At 32.7% G+C, this 18,644-nt stretch overlaps 1 protein-coding gene across 1 annotated transcript in view; it reads left to right on the forward strand.

Annotated features, from left to right (window-relative positions):
* The window catches only part of SPTLC2 (serine palmitoyltransferase long chain base subunit 2), a 143,314-nt gene that overhangs the window by 36,157 nt on the left and 88,513 nt on the right, over positions 1–18,644 (forward strand). The window contains exons 2-4 of the mRNA XM_031952439.1: positions 4,133–4,327; positions 16,447–16,601; positions 17,413–17,561. Of these exons, the coding sequence (XP_031808299.1) occupies positions 4,133–4,327; positions 16,447–16,601; positions 17,413–17,561 (499 nt within the window). The remainder of the gene's footprint in view (positions 1–4,132; positions 4,328–16,446; positions 16,602–17,412; positions 17,562–18,644) is intronic.

Below are 18,644 nucleotides of genomic sequence, written 5' to 3' on the forward strand. Positions count from 1 at the left end.
GGTTTCATTTCATGAAGTCTTGGTGATATCTAGGAGGTAAAGTTTGTCTTCTTGCATCAGAATCTCTAGATCTTTAACTTAGTGCATTTTTGCGTACATTTCAGGTTATATAGGTTGTATTTCTATTTCCTTGTTTCAATTTTGTGAATTCTGTGAATATCTGAAAAATTACTATTCCTTCTATATTAGTATAGCTACATCTACACTCTCTGATGTCTGTCCAACTTGTTTTACATATATATACAGCTTTTTCCCTACCCCTTCATTTTTAATTTCAAGCATTTTATTAGATTAGAAAATTCCAAATAGAAATTTTATTAAAAAGTTTTTATTCCTAAATTTTTATCTTGTTTTCATTTATGCCTTTCATTTTTACATCATATTTATTCTCAAATACATCCTTTTCTTCCTTTCCCCAGCAAAAAATCCTTTGTCAACAAAGAAAAAAAGAGGAGGGAAAGGGAGCAGTAAAGCAAAGCTAATGGATACATTAACTGTGTCTGAATTATAACAAACTACATCAAAATTACACATCTCTAGTCTTCCTTTTCAATTAAGGAAGGAAATTGCATTTTTTTCAGCTCTGCTCCAGGACCAAACTTTTTATTGTTATTATACTGCATTATTCCTTTTTCTTGGTCATTCTGTTTACATGATTGTAATCCCCTAGTTTTCCTGGTTCTGTTTATTTTACGGTGCATTGGTTTATATGTCTTCAAATATTCATCCTTCCTTATAGGTCAGAAGTATTTAATTATGTTCATGTACCATAGTTTTTCAACTCATGGGCACTGCTGTTTCCAATGCTTTGCTAACACCCCCACCCACCCACACACATACACACAATGTATCAGTGAATATTTTGGCATAACTGGTAACTTTTTTGCCTTGATCTTGGGATATATGCTTATCAATACAATTGCTGGCTGAATATGTTCTCACCAATATGTTCCTCCCCACCCCTTTCAAAATTAGTATTTTATTTTTTCATCAATTTTACATAGAGAAGTTTTAGCATTCAGTTTTTACAAAATTTTAAGTTCCAAATTTTTCTCCCTTCTTTTCTCTCCCCTCTTCATAAAATGGTAAGCAATTTGACATAGGTTATAATTGTATATAAAATATATTTCCATATTAGTCACAATTGTGAAAGAAGAAACAGACCAATAGGAAATAAATATGAAAAAATAAATGAAAATGAAAAAAAAAAAAAAGCTTTGATCTGCATCCAGAATCCATCAATTTTTTACCTGGAAGTAGATCACATTTTCCATCATTAATCCTGTGTGATTGTCTTGGATCATTGTGCTGCTGAGAAGAGCTAAGTTATTCATAATTATGTTGCTGTTACTCTGTCCAGTGTTTTGTTGGTTCTGCTTATTTTCCTTTGCATCTGTTGGTACAAGTCTTTCCAGGTTTTTCTGAAATCTTCTTCATCATTTCTTATTGTACAACAGTATTCCATTACCTTAATATAACACAATCTGTTGATCCATTCTCCAATTGAAATCCCCTCAGTTTCCAATATTTTGCCACCTCAAAAAGGGCTGCTATAAGTATTTTTGCACATGTAGATTCCTTTCTTTTTTTATATAATCTCTTTGGGTCGTAGATCTAGTTGTGGTATTGCTGGGTCAAAGAATATGCAAAGTTTTATAGCCCTTTGGGCATAGTTCAAATTGTTCTTCAATATAGTTGGATCATTTCATAACTCTACCAAGAGTACATTAGCATCCTCATTGTCCCACATTCTCTCTAACATTTTTCATTTTTTTTTGTCATATTAACCTACAATATAGATAGCTCCAAATTGTATTAATTTGCATTTTTTAAGTCAGAAGTGACTTAGAACACTTTGTCATATACCTATAGGTAGCTTTGATTTCTTCATCTGAAAACTGCCTGTTCCCATCCTTTGACAATTTGTCAATTTGAGAATGGATTATATTCTTATAAATTTAACTCAGTTCTCTGTATATTTGAAAAAACCCAGCTTTTTTTTTTTTTTTTTTTTTGTATTGGCAAAGAACTGGAAATTGAGTGGATGTCCACTAATTGAGGAATGGCTAATTAAATTATGGTATATGCATGTAATGGAATATTATTGTTTTATAAGAAACGATGAGCAGACTGATTTCAGAAAAGCTTGGAAAGAAATGCACGTGTTTAACCTATATGGGATTGTTTGCTGTCTTGGGGAACAGGAAAGGGAGAAGAGGGAGAAAAATTTGGAACAATTTGCAAGGGTAAATGTTGCAAAGAATTGCATGTATATGATTTTTAAAAAACTTTTAAATTTTTAAAAATTTAATTTAATTTTAATTATTTTATTTAATTAATTTTTATTTAATTAATTAAATTTAATTAATTTAATTTTTAAAAAATTTTTATGTATTTGGAAAAATAAAATACTGTTTTAAAAAAAAAGAAGAATGAAGAAGAGAAAAAAATTAATTAAAATTAATTATATCTAATGTTCATTATATTGGAAGCATGTATTTAATTTTCTAATTGCTCTGGCTAATTTGTGGTTTACTACTTTTTTTTTTTTAACTTTTGAAAGTTAAAAACCAACTGTTCAATATCTCCAATGCAGTGATTCTTTATTTGCTCCCTGCTGAGTGGTTCCCCTCTCCCTTTTTCCCCAACTTTCCCTCCTAGAAACTTTTAAGTATTTTCCCTTATTTTGTATAAGGAAAGACACTGAGAATATAATTTGCATAGACATGTTGACTATTTGTTTCTTCCCACCCCAGATCTTGCTCACTTTTTCTTTCTGTAGTTAGTAGCTTATTTCTCCTAATTCTTTTTCTTCTTTGGGTTAAATGCCAAGGGTCACATAGCTAGTAAGTGTTGTGTCTGAGGCAGGATTTGATTTCAGGTCCTGACTCAAGGGCTGGAACTCTATCCACTGTGACACCTAGTTGCACCTCATTTATTCTAATTATTAAAAAAAAATTTCTCCCCTATTATTTCCTGGAATATAATGTTTAGATTTAAAAAAAAAAATCCAGGATGTCAGTAATTTGGAGATACTACATTGTGACATGTTTTTGAGATCTTTTATTTTCATTTGTCTATTTTCCAATTGCTTTGTGTTGTGAATGGCACAGTGGAAAGAAGACAAAGCCTGGAGTCAAGAAGATTGATCTTCCTGAGCACAAACTGACCTCAGACACCAGTTATGTGACCTAGGCAAGTCACTTCACCCCATTTCCTGCAATTTCCCCATCGTAAAATGAGTTGGAGAAGGAAATGGCAAACCAGTTTGGTAATCTTTGCCAAGAAAACCCCAAATGGAATCATTAAGGGTAGAACATGACTGAACAACCAAAATATGCAAAGCTGTGATAAGCCCTCACTATGTCTCTTAAGAGAAGATTTCTGCCTTCAAGGAGCTTACATGCTTACTGGAGATGGGGAAGGAAGGTAACTCACATCTCATTAAATCACTGTGAATGACCATATATCCATCCTATTGGGAAATGAAGTTAGAGTTGGAAGAACCTGAACCTCATGATCACTGGGAAGAGAGCAAGAGGAATGGAGCCACGGGGCTAGAGTTTCAATGTTTCTCCCATAGAGATGGGATTGACATTTGCCTGAGAAGGGAACTTTGGAAAGAAGAACTTACTGGGATTTGGGTAGGATTGGGGTAGAGAAATGACACTCTGTTATCCAGTCCCCCTTTTTTTCTACAGCTTTGTAAAGCATCTTTTCATTACATTTGGACATCTTCCTATAACTCTTCAGTTTCTTTGTGATTTTTTTTATTTAGGCCTGTGATTTTCTTACCTGTGTTATTAACTTGAATATGTGTCTCAGACTATTTTCTTTTTCCTTCTGTGTTCATTTCTTAGCTGTTTGAATTGCTCTGTAATGTTTTTAAGTGAACACTTTTTGTTGTTTTTCTCATATTACGTGTATGAAAGCATTTTTTAAAAAGGAATATATAAAGTAACTTGTTTCCTTTGTTCTTCTTTCTGCCATCTTGACCAGAAAGGCTTTACTTATAAAAAATTGAAGTTATATCCTAGTAGCTTTTTAGAACTTTGCTTTTAAGTTGAAATCCTTTTCTTATTATGATAGCTATATAAATGAGTTCTAAATTCAAATTTAACTTCTGTCCTAGATTCATCATGTTACTCAAAATGGTGGATTGTATAAAAGACCATTTAATGAAGCCTTTGAGGAAACTCCAATGCTTGTTGCTGTGCTTACATATGTGGGATATGGTGTTCTAACGCTCTTTGGATATCTTCGTGATTTCTTGAGGCACTGGAGAATTGAAAAGTGTCACCATGCAACAGAAAGAGAGGAGCAAAAGGTAAATGAGATTTTTTTGATTCTGGAATGAAAGCTAATTATGAATTTGTTTTTTTCCTTAGCCTTTACTGTAATGGGCTGAAACTGAGCAAATGCACTGAGGTTCAGATTAGCAAGTACTTGTCTAACTACTAATTGGACAATACTCTCTTAGCATTTGCTTGGAAAATGGCCCACCCCACCATTCTATACTGGCCTGATCTATTGGCCTATAGAGAGATTTGGAGGAGGATTAAGGAAGCCAAAGTGACTCCTGGCCGGTTCGGGTGGCCATTCCTCTCACATCCACAAAGAATAAAGATCAAGGACTTTTGCTTATCTTGACTCCGGCTGATTTTAAAGTATCCAGGGTGCTAACATGGTCATCACACTTTACAAATATTGTTTTATTATTCCAAATACAATAAATTGAAAACATTTGGAGATTGGTCAAGTTATAAAAAAGTTAATGACACCTAATGGAGGAAAAAAGCTAAATAGAAAATATCTAATAGACTGTCACAGTTAAATAAATTGTATTTTATTAATTTGTAAATTATTTGAATATTTTCCCCATGAAACCCGGCTATGATTGATTGGTTCCTAGGCTAACTAAAAAAACCCCAAATGATATTAGTGATTTTATTTTCATGGCCAGTCCAAAAACGGCTGGTTTAATCAATAATGTAGCTTGAAATACTACATATTTGCATTTAAACATAGTACAAAATAACACTATTATGCTATTTGTAATCCAACATGTGTGTCTTGTCTAGGCTGTGAAAAATAATGTTTATGAGGAAAGATGCTGCTTTTAAATAAAGGCATGGACATGGTTTTTACTTAAAGACATAGAGTTTATAGCTCCCTGTGGAGTCTCTGTAGTCCAGCAAAAATGAAAATTCTCATTAGAAACAGAGGAAAAGATTGGTTAAATGAAAGAATAGTACATATAGCAGATTTACACTCAAACTGATATTGTTGATTTTATGCAGGCTTACCATTTCCCCTGCTTTTTACTATTTCCTTGTCAACCCCAAATGGATCTTGATTCTCTTTTGCTTCTCACTCACAGTATCATCAGCTGGCCATAAAGGATGGCTGAGTACTATAGCCCTATCTCTTGAAGGGCAAATGGGAAAGTAAACTTATCAATCAAGAAACTCTTCTTTGTATGTATAATAAACTCTAGGAGTGCCCAGCAAAATTTCTCCTGGGAGGCCCAGGGTATTGAAGGGACCTTTCTTGCCCTATGGCCTAATTCAGGTGTGTCTTCACAGTAGTGTTGTTTTTTCTCGTTTGTATTTTATTTTTCCAAATATATGTAAAGACAGTTTTCAATATTCATTTTTGAAAGATTTTGCATTCCAGGTTTTTCTTCCTTCCTCCCTTCCCTGTTTCCTTTGCAAGATAGCAAGTAATCTTAAATATCTGCGATCCTTTCAAACATATTATATTGTGCAAGAAAAGTCAAACCAAAAGGGAAAACACTATGAGAAAGAGACAAAAAAAAGTTCACCCTAGTGTTTACAATTAACTGTCTTCAATTTAATTGTATAGCGAAAGGATATTAGAGAGATTTTTTTCATGTTGTAGGTTGATTTGAGTGGTATTTATATTTTAAGAATTTAACTATGCATGCTATGAAATGTATAAATCCTTGTTTTAGAAATTGAAGGTTATATCATTGAAGCTACCCCCAAAATAAGAAACAAAATCTTTCAAAGAGTTTATCATTTATTTGTGAATGTTTTACAAAACCATATTATATGAAAAGGAATAAATGGATTTATAAAAGTATATCGCCACTCATGGGGACAATAGAATTGCTTTCATTTTGGTAAAATGATAGCTTCTCCTTTGGATGAAACAGACTTTCTTTGTACTTAATAACATTTTATTTTTTTTCCAATTACATGAAAAGATGGCTTTCAACGTTTTTTGTAAGATTTTGAGTCCTGATTTTTTTCTCCCTCCTTTCCTTCCCTCTCCCCCAAGACAGCAAGCAATCTGATGTAGGCTACACATGTATAACCATGTTAAACATATTTCTGTATTAATCATGTTGTGAAAGAAGAATGAGAACAAAAGGGAAAAAAATGACAAGAAAGAAAAAAAAAAACAGATTTTTAAAAAGTGAAAAATAGTATGCTTCAGACTATAACATTCTTTCCCTGGATATGGGTGGCATTTTCCTTCACAAGAGAAAGGGCTTCTTCTTTTTATTATTATTTTTATTATAGCTTTTTATTCACAAGATATATGCATGGGTAATTTTTTCAGCACTGGCCCTTGCAAAACCTTCTGTTCCAATTTTTCCCCTCCTTCTCCCTATCCCTCTCCCCCAGATGGCAGGTAGATCAATACATGTTAAATATGTTAAAGTATATGTTAAATAAAGTATATGTATACATGTCCATTCAGTTATTTTGCTGCACAAAAAGAATCGAATTTTGAAATAGTGTATAATTAACCTGTGAAGGAAATAAAAAATGCAGGCAGATAAAAATAGAGGGATTGGAAGGAGACAGTGCTTTTTAAAGTAAATGAAGTAGATAACTCTGATCTCCACAGATTTATAGTTGTAAACCCAAGCCTGATTAAAAAAAGAAATAGAAACATGTATTAGTTCAGTATTATTGGGATTAACTTATGTCCTTGCTTTTATCAGCCAAAAAGCAAACAGATTTCCACTGTGGATTTATAATTTAAATTTGTAAAATTTAGCAGGTGTTATTGTTTTGCCTCTTTTTACTAAATAAATGCTTACCTTAAACTTAATTGTTTAATTCTTAATTTGACTAGCTAATGTATTATAGTATTCAGACTACCTGCTTTTTTGACTTGCTTGATACAAAACCATATCAGCTGTGTTTTTTTTTTCCCCATTTTCTGCTGTTGATTAAAGCAAGCTTTTTTCTTTTAGCCTTTGATAAAGTGTCTGAAAACATTGAATCAATAATAGCAGTCTGATGGCACTAGGAAACAGCTATAATTGGTAGATGTATAAGAAAAAACTTATTAAATGCTAATGCTGTTAAAATTGGAATGGACTGCCTAGTGTAAGTCATGATTTCCTCTTCACTAGAGATTTTGATTGAACATTTGTTTGAATGTTGTAGAGGCAATTTATATCATATAGTTTGGGATTGAATTTAAGGTATTTAGTTATATGATTTTATATTAATAAGCAAAATTCAAGTGAGCATATTCATATGTTCATATTGAGGATGTGAAATTAAAGTAATTTGAGTAGAATGGTGTGAATCAGGAAATGTTTCCTGAAGGTGTGAATTTGAAAGGAATAGAGGAATTGGAGAAAAAAGGGGAAAAAAAGGCCTAAATCTTTGTAACATTTAATTTTGACTAATCATGAAAACATTATTTTGGATTTAAGATAAACTAGCCATAAAAATTATAAAAATTATCATTAATAGAGAAAGTTCTTAAGGGCCACAGGATAATAAGAAGTCCTATTTATGTAACTCTTTGAAATAAGTAGCTAAAGTAGTGGCCCATTTTTACAGATGACAAACTAAGACAAACTGGCCCAAGTTTGTATAAGGATTGAGAGAGTATATAAAAAGTGAGGTCTTCTTCCTCCAAGAAAATGAAGTCTTCTTTCTACTATACTAAGTATTTTTTGTTTGAGAGGCAGAGAAAGGCAAGGGAGGATTTTAAAAAAATATTAGACTGGGTAAAGGAGGAACATGTGGTGTAATAATGGGTGCTAAATGCCCATTCAATTCTAGAGGATTGATTATAATATGCAAATTACATGATATTATTACCACATCCTGATCTCTTCTGGAAGTTGTTTCCTCATCATCATTTCTCTGTCATCTACCATTCCTTCTTCTACACCAAATATATTAATTCTCTATGTAGGACAATTAATTAAAGTGACACTGAATGTTTCAATTAATAGATCCTCAGATGAAGATGTAATGAGAACAACTTGACACATTTTATACAAATTAGGCATAATTCTTGATAGAATTCTTTGTCCTTTTAATTGGGTAGAACTGGATCTCAGTCACAAATATTGAGCAAAGATGGATAAATTAGACTGTATATGCCTTCCCAGGATATTGCTTTATTTGTCTTTTGCAGTAGGTAGGTACTAAGGAGTTTAGCTACATATATTGCTGTAGGCCCAGCAGGACGTTAACTTTTTCAAATTCATTAATGTCCAAACTTGAAGAAAATAGAAATTATAAGGAATCTTGGCAATTAATTATTTTGGATAGCAATTACATACTTGCTCTACTTTAATGTTTTCATGGTGTATTTTAAATGATTTCATTTTCAGAACTAGGAAAGATGGGATGGAAAAAATCAAAGATTTAAATCTGGAACAAGATTTAGAATCATCTAATTGAATCCCAAAATTTTAAAGTTAAGTCCTGGGAAGTTAAGTGGTATGTTTGAGGTTACTCAGGAAACAACCCTGTCTGGATTTAAGCCTTAGTCTTCTGAGTATAAATCTAAAGCTCTTTTCACAGCACTAATCTGAAAGAAGATACTGGGGGGAATGGTGGCTTATATGTGACTACAACCTGGATTGTTTAATTTTCGTGTACAATAGGAGGAAATAGATCTGATTATATGAATAAGGATTCCTGGAAGGATTTTGTTCTTAACTTCCTTCAAAATGAACCCAACAGAGATTTTCCTGGTAACTGTTGTTGTAAGAGCCTTTCAGGACAGTTAGCAACACTGTTGTTGCTTGGTGGGTTGAGCTATAAGTCCACCAACAGGATGTCAATGTGTTTACTTTCCAAAAGCCCTTCCAGCATTTTTCATTTCCCTTTCATCATCTTTAACACTGATGGGTGTGAAATGGAGTTTCAGAATTGCAATTTTTGGTGTTTAGTTAGTTTCATATGTTTAGAATGGCTAAACCAATTTGCAGGTCCACCAATAGTGCATTTTTGTGTTGGCTTTCTCACAGTCTCCAACAACTGTAATTTTACAAATTTCTTTGAATTGCTTTCATTTTGTATTTTTGTTAGTAATGATTTAGACTCGACTCCCCATAGTTAGATTTATTTTCTTCCCTTAAGAGCCCCATGTTCATATCCTTCCACCTCTTATCTGCTGGAGAGAGACCATTTCTAAGAAGCTCTTTTCAGGATTATAGCTTTTAAGAAGTCTTTGGTTATGTCTCTTTCTCCTTTGAATTAACCAATAAAGAATTGAGTTCTATGTACAGAGGGTATATGCAGTCATTGTGCTATCTTATTGTACTTAATAAAAGCATTATTAAAAAAATTTTTGGAGTCATCAGCCACAGTTTATCGAAGATTTCCTATGCACTTAGTAATTTAGAGCATGTCTTACCTTTTAATTTTGTATGGTGACACTGTTTCTGTTAAACACCTTTACAGGTTTAAAGGACTCATTTTCTGACTTCTGATTTGGGATGATACTGGTTAGTAGCAACTGTAGAGTTAATAGCTATTTTGAAACAGGTTATTCTCATAACAGAGGAATGAAAATACCACCTTGCTACTCACATATGTGATGGTCTAGCACTGTGTAAAATTAATTTTTCTATTTTTTTTTTATGATCATCACTTTAAAAAAGCTTCATGAAGATTAGGGCATTAGATGTAAAAAAATAAAAAAACCCACACCTATTATAACATCTTCCTTTTAAAATATATTCCTCCCTCCCCCAACTCCCACAGATAGCTTAACAAATAGAAGACAAGGTTGGTCTTAGAATTAGAAAGACCCAGGAAGTCTTGCCTTTAGTAATAATAGGTATGGGGTCAAGACTTTTCACCTCAGTGTCCCAGTGTCACTTCATTATCTCTCTAAGATTACAAGTTACAAGTGATTTGACAATTTGCATTGATGAAGGGAGATCTCATCATAATATCACCCTCATGAAATTGTTGTTAGATCAATGATTATTATTGACAAATAATTGTCTCTAATTTTCCTTACCAAGTAATAATTTGTTGAGATTTTTAACAAAAAAAATTTCATTTTATATAACTCATAAAATAAAGAAAGCTCTATGCTTTCTAGAATAAAATAATGGATTTTTAAATTTGGCTTCTTGTAGGAATTCCTTGGGATATGTTCATTTTCTGAAGTTGCCAACATTTTGAAACTACTTGCTTATGTCTGAGATTGTTCTAGATTTATTGAATTGCTTTCTACCATGGAAAAGAAACTACTTGAATTCAAAGGTTTAAGATTTCCTTTATAATTGCCTTTGGTAAAAATCTGTGTTTGGCTTATGAGCCAGATTAAGTCAGTTCTATTGAATTATTGTAACTAATAAGCAGCTTATTATAATTGTGTTTTTAGGTAGCTTGCATTTGAATCCAGCTGATCCAGAATGTTTGAGCCTTTCTCAGATAGAGAAATTAGAATAATTCTAGTACTGTTGCATCACAGTTAAAATGTGTTTCCTTAAAGTCATATATTTGTCTGGGAAGAAGTTATATTATTATTGAGGGGTGGGGGCGAGTGCCTGTTTGGTACAGTGGATAGCATATTTGCGCTGGAATCAGGAGGACCTGAGTTCAAATGAGCCCTTTATATATACCAACTGAATGATCCTGGGCAAGTCACTCATCAAAAAAAAAAAAAATGATTGTTGTTTGGGTTTCTTATCTGCTCAAGATAGAAACAAGATTTTTCTAAAGAGATAAAAGCTCTTGAAGGAGAACAGAGAAATAGACTACAGAGTAGAAACCTTTTAGAAGAGAATGTAAGTTATAATACATTTTTTTCTTTCCTTTCAGGAATTTGATGTCTTTAATGAGAACAGAGTCACTTTATTATTATTCTAAATTATTTTTATTATGTAGAAGTGAAATAAAAAAATAAGAACTGGGAGCCTGGAGATATTTTAGATTGTAAAGAAACAGATGACTCAAGAGAAAGGAAATTTGTCACTGGACAACTTGAGGAAGGTTGTCAAGAACTTTCAGATTTCAGAAGTAATTTGAGCATATATCCATAACCCTTCACACACACACACACACACACACACACACACACACACTCTCTCTCTCTCTCTCTCTCTCTCTCTCTCTCTCTCTCTCTCAAACCAATTTTTTAAAGAATATGTCAAAATTTTTATGTAGAGAAAATAAGCTGAGCTCTCAACTTTGTAAGTATAAACATAGTCTGTATTAGATTTTTTTTAGAACCTTTTATGGAAAGTTGACTTTTAGGAAAATAAAATTTCACTGCTTTTATATGAAATAACTTTCACTTCTAATTCAGGTTAGTTTTTAGAGGTTTTCAATTCTTCACCAGATACAGCTGTACCTTATTGTTCCTTATTGTTCCATTGCCAGACTGTTCTGCCTTTCATGCTTACCAGTTATAGGTATCCTAGATCTTCTTCCTTTTATCTCTCTACTTCCATCTGGTGCCCTCATTAGCTCTTATAGGTTCAGTTGTCAAGGATGTAAACTCCCTTGAGGTAGAAACTGTTTTGCTTCTTGTTCTTGTATTTCTAGGACTTGGAATATGCATGCCTTTATAGTCTCACTTGTATGTATCTAGCACTAGTATCTCCTGAGTTCTGATTCTGCATCATTGACTACTTATTAGATATTTTGCATTGGAGATCCACTAGGTGGGTCATGCTCCACTTGTCCAAAACAGAACCCATTCTCCTTGTCCCCAAATTTCCACCTCTTTTCAACTTCCCTTCATGGGTATCCAATCCTTTTAATTATCCAGGTACAGAGACTTGGTGTCATCCTTCACTCCTCACTCTAACCTTGTATTCAGTTAGTTGTCAAACCTTGTTTCTGTCTTAACATTTCTCATGGGGTCACTACACATAGCTACTACTCTTCCTCAAGTCTACATTGCCTTTCACCTGGGTTATTGGAGTATATTGTTATTGGTTTCTTTGCCTTAGAGCTTTCCCCACTCCACTTTAACTGCCTTATAGCATCTATGATTTTCTGGCTATCACAGTTCTGTCCATGTGTCTCTACCGCTCAAACTCCAGTGCCTCTCTTAATATATGGGATCAAATAAAAATGTTGAATTGGCATTTAGAGCTCATCTTGTAACTTATTTCCACCCTGTTTTTTTTTTTTTTTCAGTCTTTTTATATAATAATGCTCCCCAATTCCACCTTTTGCATGAAGCCTATCTTGGTTTCCCTGGTTGGTAGTACCTTTTTGTCCAAGTTTTTCCTGCATCTTCTTTTTATATATTTTTAATATGTCTTTGTATGTATGTGGGTAGCTAAATGACACAGTGAAGAGCACTAGGCCTGGAGTTCTTCCTGAGTTCAAATCAGGTCTTAGATATTTATTAGCTGCGTGATCCTGGGCAAGTCACTTAACCCTGTTTGCTTTAGTTTCCTCATCTGCAGAACAAGCTCGACAAGGAAATGGCAAACCACTTCACAATGAGTCACGAAAAGTCAGACATGACTGAAAATGATTGAACAACAATATGTATATGTTGTCTTCTTGTTGGGGATTCAAACTCCTTAGAGGGCAGAAGCTACTTTGCTTTATAGTAGCTGCTTAGTAAATACTTCCTTGATTCCCATTATGATATAAGCTAAGGGTAACCTTCAAGGTGTAAGTATCAGCATATGGAGAAAAGGAGGAAAAGATGGTTGGAGAGCCTTACAATTATAGGGAATATTTCAGAAATAGGTAAAAAAAAGACAAGGACTATAAATATTGGGGAAATAGGGCCCAATCACAGATTAAGGGGGAAATTATATCTCTTTTGATGAAAAGTTAATGGACTGTCATTTGTTTCTTAGGAACAGGGATATAAAGTTGTGTCACTATATAGGTTGTTTCACCCATTCTTTCCTCCTCTGAGGAAGAACTATATATATTGTTCACTTCTAAACAAATAAGGAAGTGGAAGGACAGAGTGTAAAAAGCAGGATACTTTTTTTTTTTTTTTAAGTAAGAATGTAGTTTTATAGTAATGGGGAAAGATCTGTTTTTTTAGCATCTGGTTTTTGCATATTGGGCATTTCAAGGGTTTGTATATGGCTATACAAGAATAGGTAGCTTTAATCAATTTAATTTATAAATTATTTGGAAAAACTTGAGAAGCATTTAATGACCAAATACTAGGTGGTATTATTTCATATACATGAAATTTTGATTTTCTAGCTTTGATATCTTTGGAATTGACTTGTTTACCTTTCTGAAATGAATTTCACTTTCAGAAGTTACTTGATTGTGATTTAATTATGGTTCTCCTTCTGCCTCCCTCTTCTTTATTAAGGCACAGAATATCTTTTTTATTTACAAGACATATGTATGGATAATTTTTCAGCATTGACCCTTGTAAAACTGTCTGTTCCAACTTTTTCCCTCCTTCCCCCCGCCCCCTCCCCTAGATGGCAGGTAGACCAATACATGTTAAATATGTTAAAGTATATGTTAAATGCAAATATATATATTTATACACACATACATATTTATACAATTATTTTGCTGCACAAGAAAAATTGGATTTAGAAATAAGGTGAAAGTAACCTAAGAAGAAACACAAAAATGCAAGCGGACAATAACAGAAAGAGTAGAAATGCTATCTTGTGATCCACACTCATTTCCCAAAGTTCCTTTGCTGGATCTAGCTGGTTCTCTTCATTACTGAACAATTAGAACTGATTTGGTTCATCTCATTGTTGAAGAGAGCCACGTCCATCACAAATGATCATCATATAAGGAAAGAATATTAAGGATGGAATTATAAATCTCTTTGTTGTAGGCTGACAAAATTTTGAGCATGATTTTTTTCAAATTCTTCATCTCAAGGTCAGAACAGTAATTGTTAGTGACTTCAAAAGCTAACTTGTCAAAATGAAACCTCATTTGATAAAATGTACAGGTTATTTTAAGCTGTGTTCTTTGAAAGGAATAGAATCTGTAGAATCAGAACTAGAGGTGAGGGTTCTTATTAGAATCAATGCTGAGAACACAGCCACGTAAAAAGGAACCCAGACCAATAAGTATTTTACTAACTGTGCCTCTGGATTCTTTTGACAAAGCATTTTATTTTTCTATTTCTAATCCATAAATTGAGAATCATAACTATTGCTACTGTCTTAGAAATATAACTATGAATTACAACAGAGGTGATAATTTCTGTCAGGGGGCAGTAGTTAAGTGTGACTCCTAATAGTTGGGATTGTCTGCTTATAAAATTTGTCCTCTAATACAAAGCTTCCTAAACTGCAGGTTGTGACCTCGTATAGATAGGGTTATAACTGAATATGAGGTTTTGGCAACAGTAAAAGGTTTCCGAATGCTGTGTCTTGGTGTATTAAATATTCTGCCAACATTTAATCCTTTATGTAAAAATAAACAAGCACATCTCTCATTAGTATACAAGTGTACTGTCATCTTTAATAAATGGTAAAATTATATGTATATCAAAGAATTGTTTTAAAATAAATTTCTTTATGATATTTTATCAGCAAAAGATATTTTAAATACCCATATATCCAGAGTTACATAAGTATTTCTCAGATGAAAAGAGGCTACAGTTGAAAAAAATTTAAGAAGTCCTGCTCTAATAAAGAATGTCCCAAGGTTTAAAAAGGAACTGAACCAGTATGTTTAAACAACAAGAAGAAGAATCATTGTATCTGACTGGGGACATCATTTTGGTCAGGGACATTCTCATTACCTTTTAAATTATATTGTAGAGAGAGGACACTTCATTTTGCTGGCCCCTGAACACATTTCTCATCATGATGACAGCTCTAGTCCCAGAGGAGCAAAGTTGATATTAGAAAGAGAAGGGCATAATTTATCCAGAGAATTACTCAACTGCCTCTGGCTCCTGTAAAAATTAAGGAATTCATTGGTCAAAGGTTTGAGCATGGAGTTGTAAGGTTAAGATTTCTTTACTAATAAAGCTAAACTGTAGATAGGCCCTTCTGAAAGTTAGCTTTTGTTTATAGGGAAAACAAAAATGAGAGTCCCTGTTCTTTTGTTTCTAAGATAAACAATGGTAAGGGTCCCTGCTTATATAGAGGTCTTGGGGTCTGGGAGTAAATGACATTCCTCAAGTAGAATGTCCCAGGAGGGTTTCTCTTGAAGCAAACAGAAGAAATGGCCTTTTGAACAGAAAAGGGAATATCACAAATTAATATTAATAATTAAATGATACAGCATTAAAAGAAGTTAGAGAGAAGGGAATGATTTGCATTGATAGAGGGAATTTCTTTACCCAGAAATTCCCTACAGCTGTGAAATTAGTTGTAATCCCTATCCTTGAGACATAACTATAGGTAGCGGTATGCATATACGTATGTAGATTATGTATAATCTTCATGTGCTATGGATACATAATAATAAATGAAAAAAATTTATATAATTAAGTTGGCTTAGATCAGTAGAAGTAGAAATTCCATTATTTCATATCTACTAACTTAAGACAGGAAATCTTTCCTAATGTCTTCTTAGTGATTTTTTTTAAACTAGGGGAAGTTTCTGCTTTAAAAGACATTATTAAGGAAAATCAGGAAGAGTAGGTAGACAGCATAAATTTTATCCAGAAAAAAATTTTTTTTGGAGGGTGATTCTATATCTTTTTAAAAAATCTTTTTATTTTTAAAATACATGCAAAGATAGTTTTCAACATTCACCTTTGCAAAATGTTGTGTTCCAAATTTTTCTCAATCTCCTCCTCCATCTCCTCCCCTAGACAGCAAGTAATCCAATATTAAAATATCTTAAGGGAAGAAGGATTCTTGTGAATATATTATAAAGTTGCTCTTTGAAGGATTTATGGAAAGAGGCTAAGAATTGCATAGGAAGAAAAGTCATAGTTAGGATTATAGTTTTCATGGATTAAGACTGTGACTACATTTGTGATGTCATGGATCCTATGCAGTTTCAAAATATCAACACTTCAAGAGTTTTCATTTCCTTTTAGATTTATTAATCATTCCCTTTAAGTTTCTGTTACATTTTAGATTTCTTTAAGCTCTGTTGTAATGGAAATATTATGAGTTTGATTTTGTGAATTTTAGGAAACTGAAACTATAGGGCTTGAACTTCTAAAAGTTATAGTATTTAACTTTTTTTTGCATTGATTGATGGCTAAAATGTGAATTCTAACCGAGTATCATGGTTTTTCTTTGTTTTATTATGTGTTGTCTAGGACTTTGTCTCATTGTATCAGGACTTTGAAAACTTCTACACAAGAAACCTCTACATGCGGATTAGAGACAACTGGAACCGACCAATCTGTAGTGTGCCTGGAGCCAAGGTGGACATCATGGAAAGACATTCCCATGATTATAATTGGTCATTTAAGTAAGTCTATATTATGGATATTTTCCCAGATGATAACTCTAATGAGAAACAAAATAGACTTAATTTTGGAGACATTCAATAATGAATTGAAAGAAAGTTTTTTCCCCCCCCTCCTTGGTAAGCTTAATTCCCACCAGAAACCTATAAGTTTCATTGAAAATTAGATTAAAATTGTTGAGTGTCTAAAGTTCTTTTTTGATATTTTATATTTCTATTACATTTAACTTTGTTGGCATTAAAAACCTAGCCAATAATGTAACATATGTGTTGTGTTGCTTTGGGGTGATTAAATTTGGCCTTAAAACAAAACCAACCTTATGCTCCTTATTACAATCAAATGTCTAACTTTTTTTTTTAAACTTCTTAAAGGGTTATAATAAGTAAGTGTTATTTCTTCCCCCATGAGAAGAGGGGGGGAAAGTCTCTCATAGTTAATGTGGTTTTCCTCATATGGATCTACATCTTTTTGCCATTTCTGTCCATTGTTCGTTCCTATTTCTCTTCTCTGGTGCCAAACAGATCAAAACATCCTTTTTCCACACGACACCAACTCTATTACTTGTGTGGCTACCATAACCATTTATCCAAGATAAACAGGCCCAATTCTAAATTCTTACCTTGGTTAACTAGTTCCTGAAAGTATTTTACTTTCCATTATTCACAATTGCAAATATTCTCCTTAAAATGTAAGATTATACTTTATTTACTGCAGTCACTAGCAGTTTTTTATTCCATTGATATATTTATTTTTAATTTTTCTTTTTTTCTTTTTACTTATGGCTTTCATTTACCATGTACTATTAAAACACAGGTACACAGGAAATATAATTAAAGATGTTATCAATATGGGTTCCTACAACTATCTTGGATTTGCAAAAAACACTGGGACGTGCAACGAAGCAGCAGCCAAAATCCTGGAGGAGTATGGAGCTGGAATTTGTAGCACTAGGCAGGAAATTGGTAAGCTCAGTCCCAGGATTTCATTTGAAAAACTGAAGTTTCTGAATTTTTATTAGTTAAGGAACTAATTCTGAAAATTATAGGTATAAATGTCACATAGTCAAAACATTAAAATCAAATATTTCTTCATATGAAGTTTCAACTTCATCTGTTCACACCAGATAATGATATGTATAATTTGGTGGAAGGAGCACTGGATTTGGAATCAGAAGGCCTAAGTAATCATTCAACAAACATTTTTTTATTAAGTTTCTGTTATATACTAGGCTCTGTAAAGTAATATTTAATATTACCTTAGTAAAGTAATATTAATATTCCTCTGGAACTCATTTGCATCCTTTGTAAAATAAAGGTAATTGGACTAAATGATCATAAGCATAAAATTAACAAAATCTTGATTATGAAACTTAGAATGGAAACACTAAGTCTATTGACTTAGTGTTTCCATTCTAAGTATCCTTATTAAATGATTAACTTACTAAGTCTTTAATAAATGATAACTAGTTACTTGAATATAAGAAAGCTCTGTCATGATAGAAAAGATAGTTTTGTATGATGGGTTTTTAAAGACCAAATTTAGTTTTTATTTCAGAGACAGAATGAAAGAAAAATGTGTCTGAATTGGTTGTTATTAATGTTCTTTGTTTTTATAGTATCATTAAGCTTACAAAATCATATTTGAATTACAAAATTTACTTTAATCTACCAGATTGACTAGTGCCATGACAACTTTTTTCTCCTGTAACATTCAGCCTCCTGTGACTCTTGGTTAATGGCACAAGTTTTGACATCTGTTTTACATATTAAAATATTAGATTATTATATTCTACAGGATCATATTAATTCTGTTAATGCTAGTTGCAAAATCATAACTGTGTAAACAAATATTTACCTAGAGAAAACACTCAGTTCCTTCACTAAAGTAGATTCCAATGAAAAGCAAGCTGAGCCAAGAGGTCAGGCATGTTGTATTTCTCTTGGACCTTGTATGGCCTTTTTGGGGGAGATGAAGGTAGCCTAAAGTTCTTTGGATTTTCTGGTTAGTACTATTAAAAAAGAAAGATCTTACATTAAAATGTTCAA

This window comes from Sarcophilus harrisii, chromosome 2, assembly GCF_902635505.1.
Source record: "Sarcophilus harrisii chromosome 2, mSarHar1.11, whole genome shotgun sequence".
NCBI lineage: Eukaryota > Metazoa > Chordata > Mammalia > Dasyuromorphia > Dasyuridae > Sarcophilus > Sarcophilus harrisii.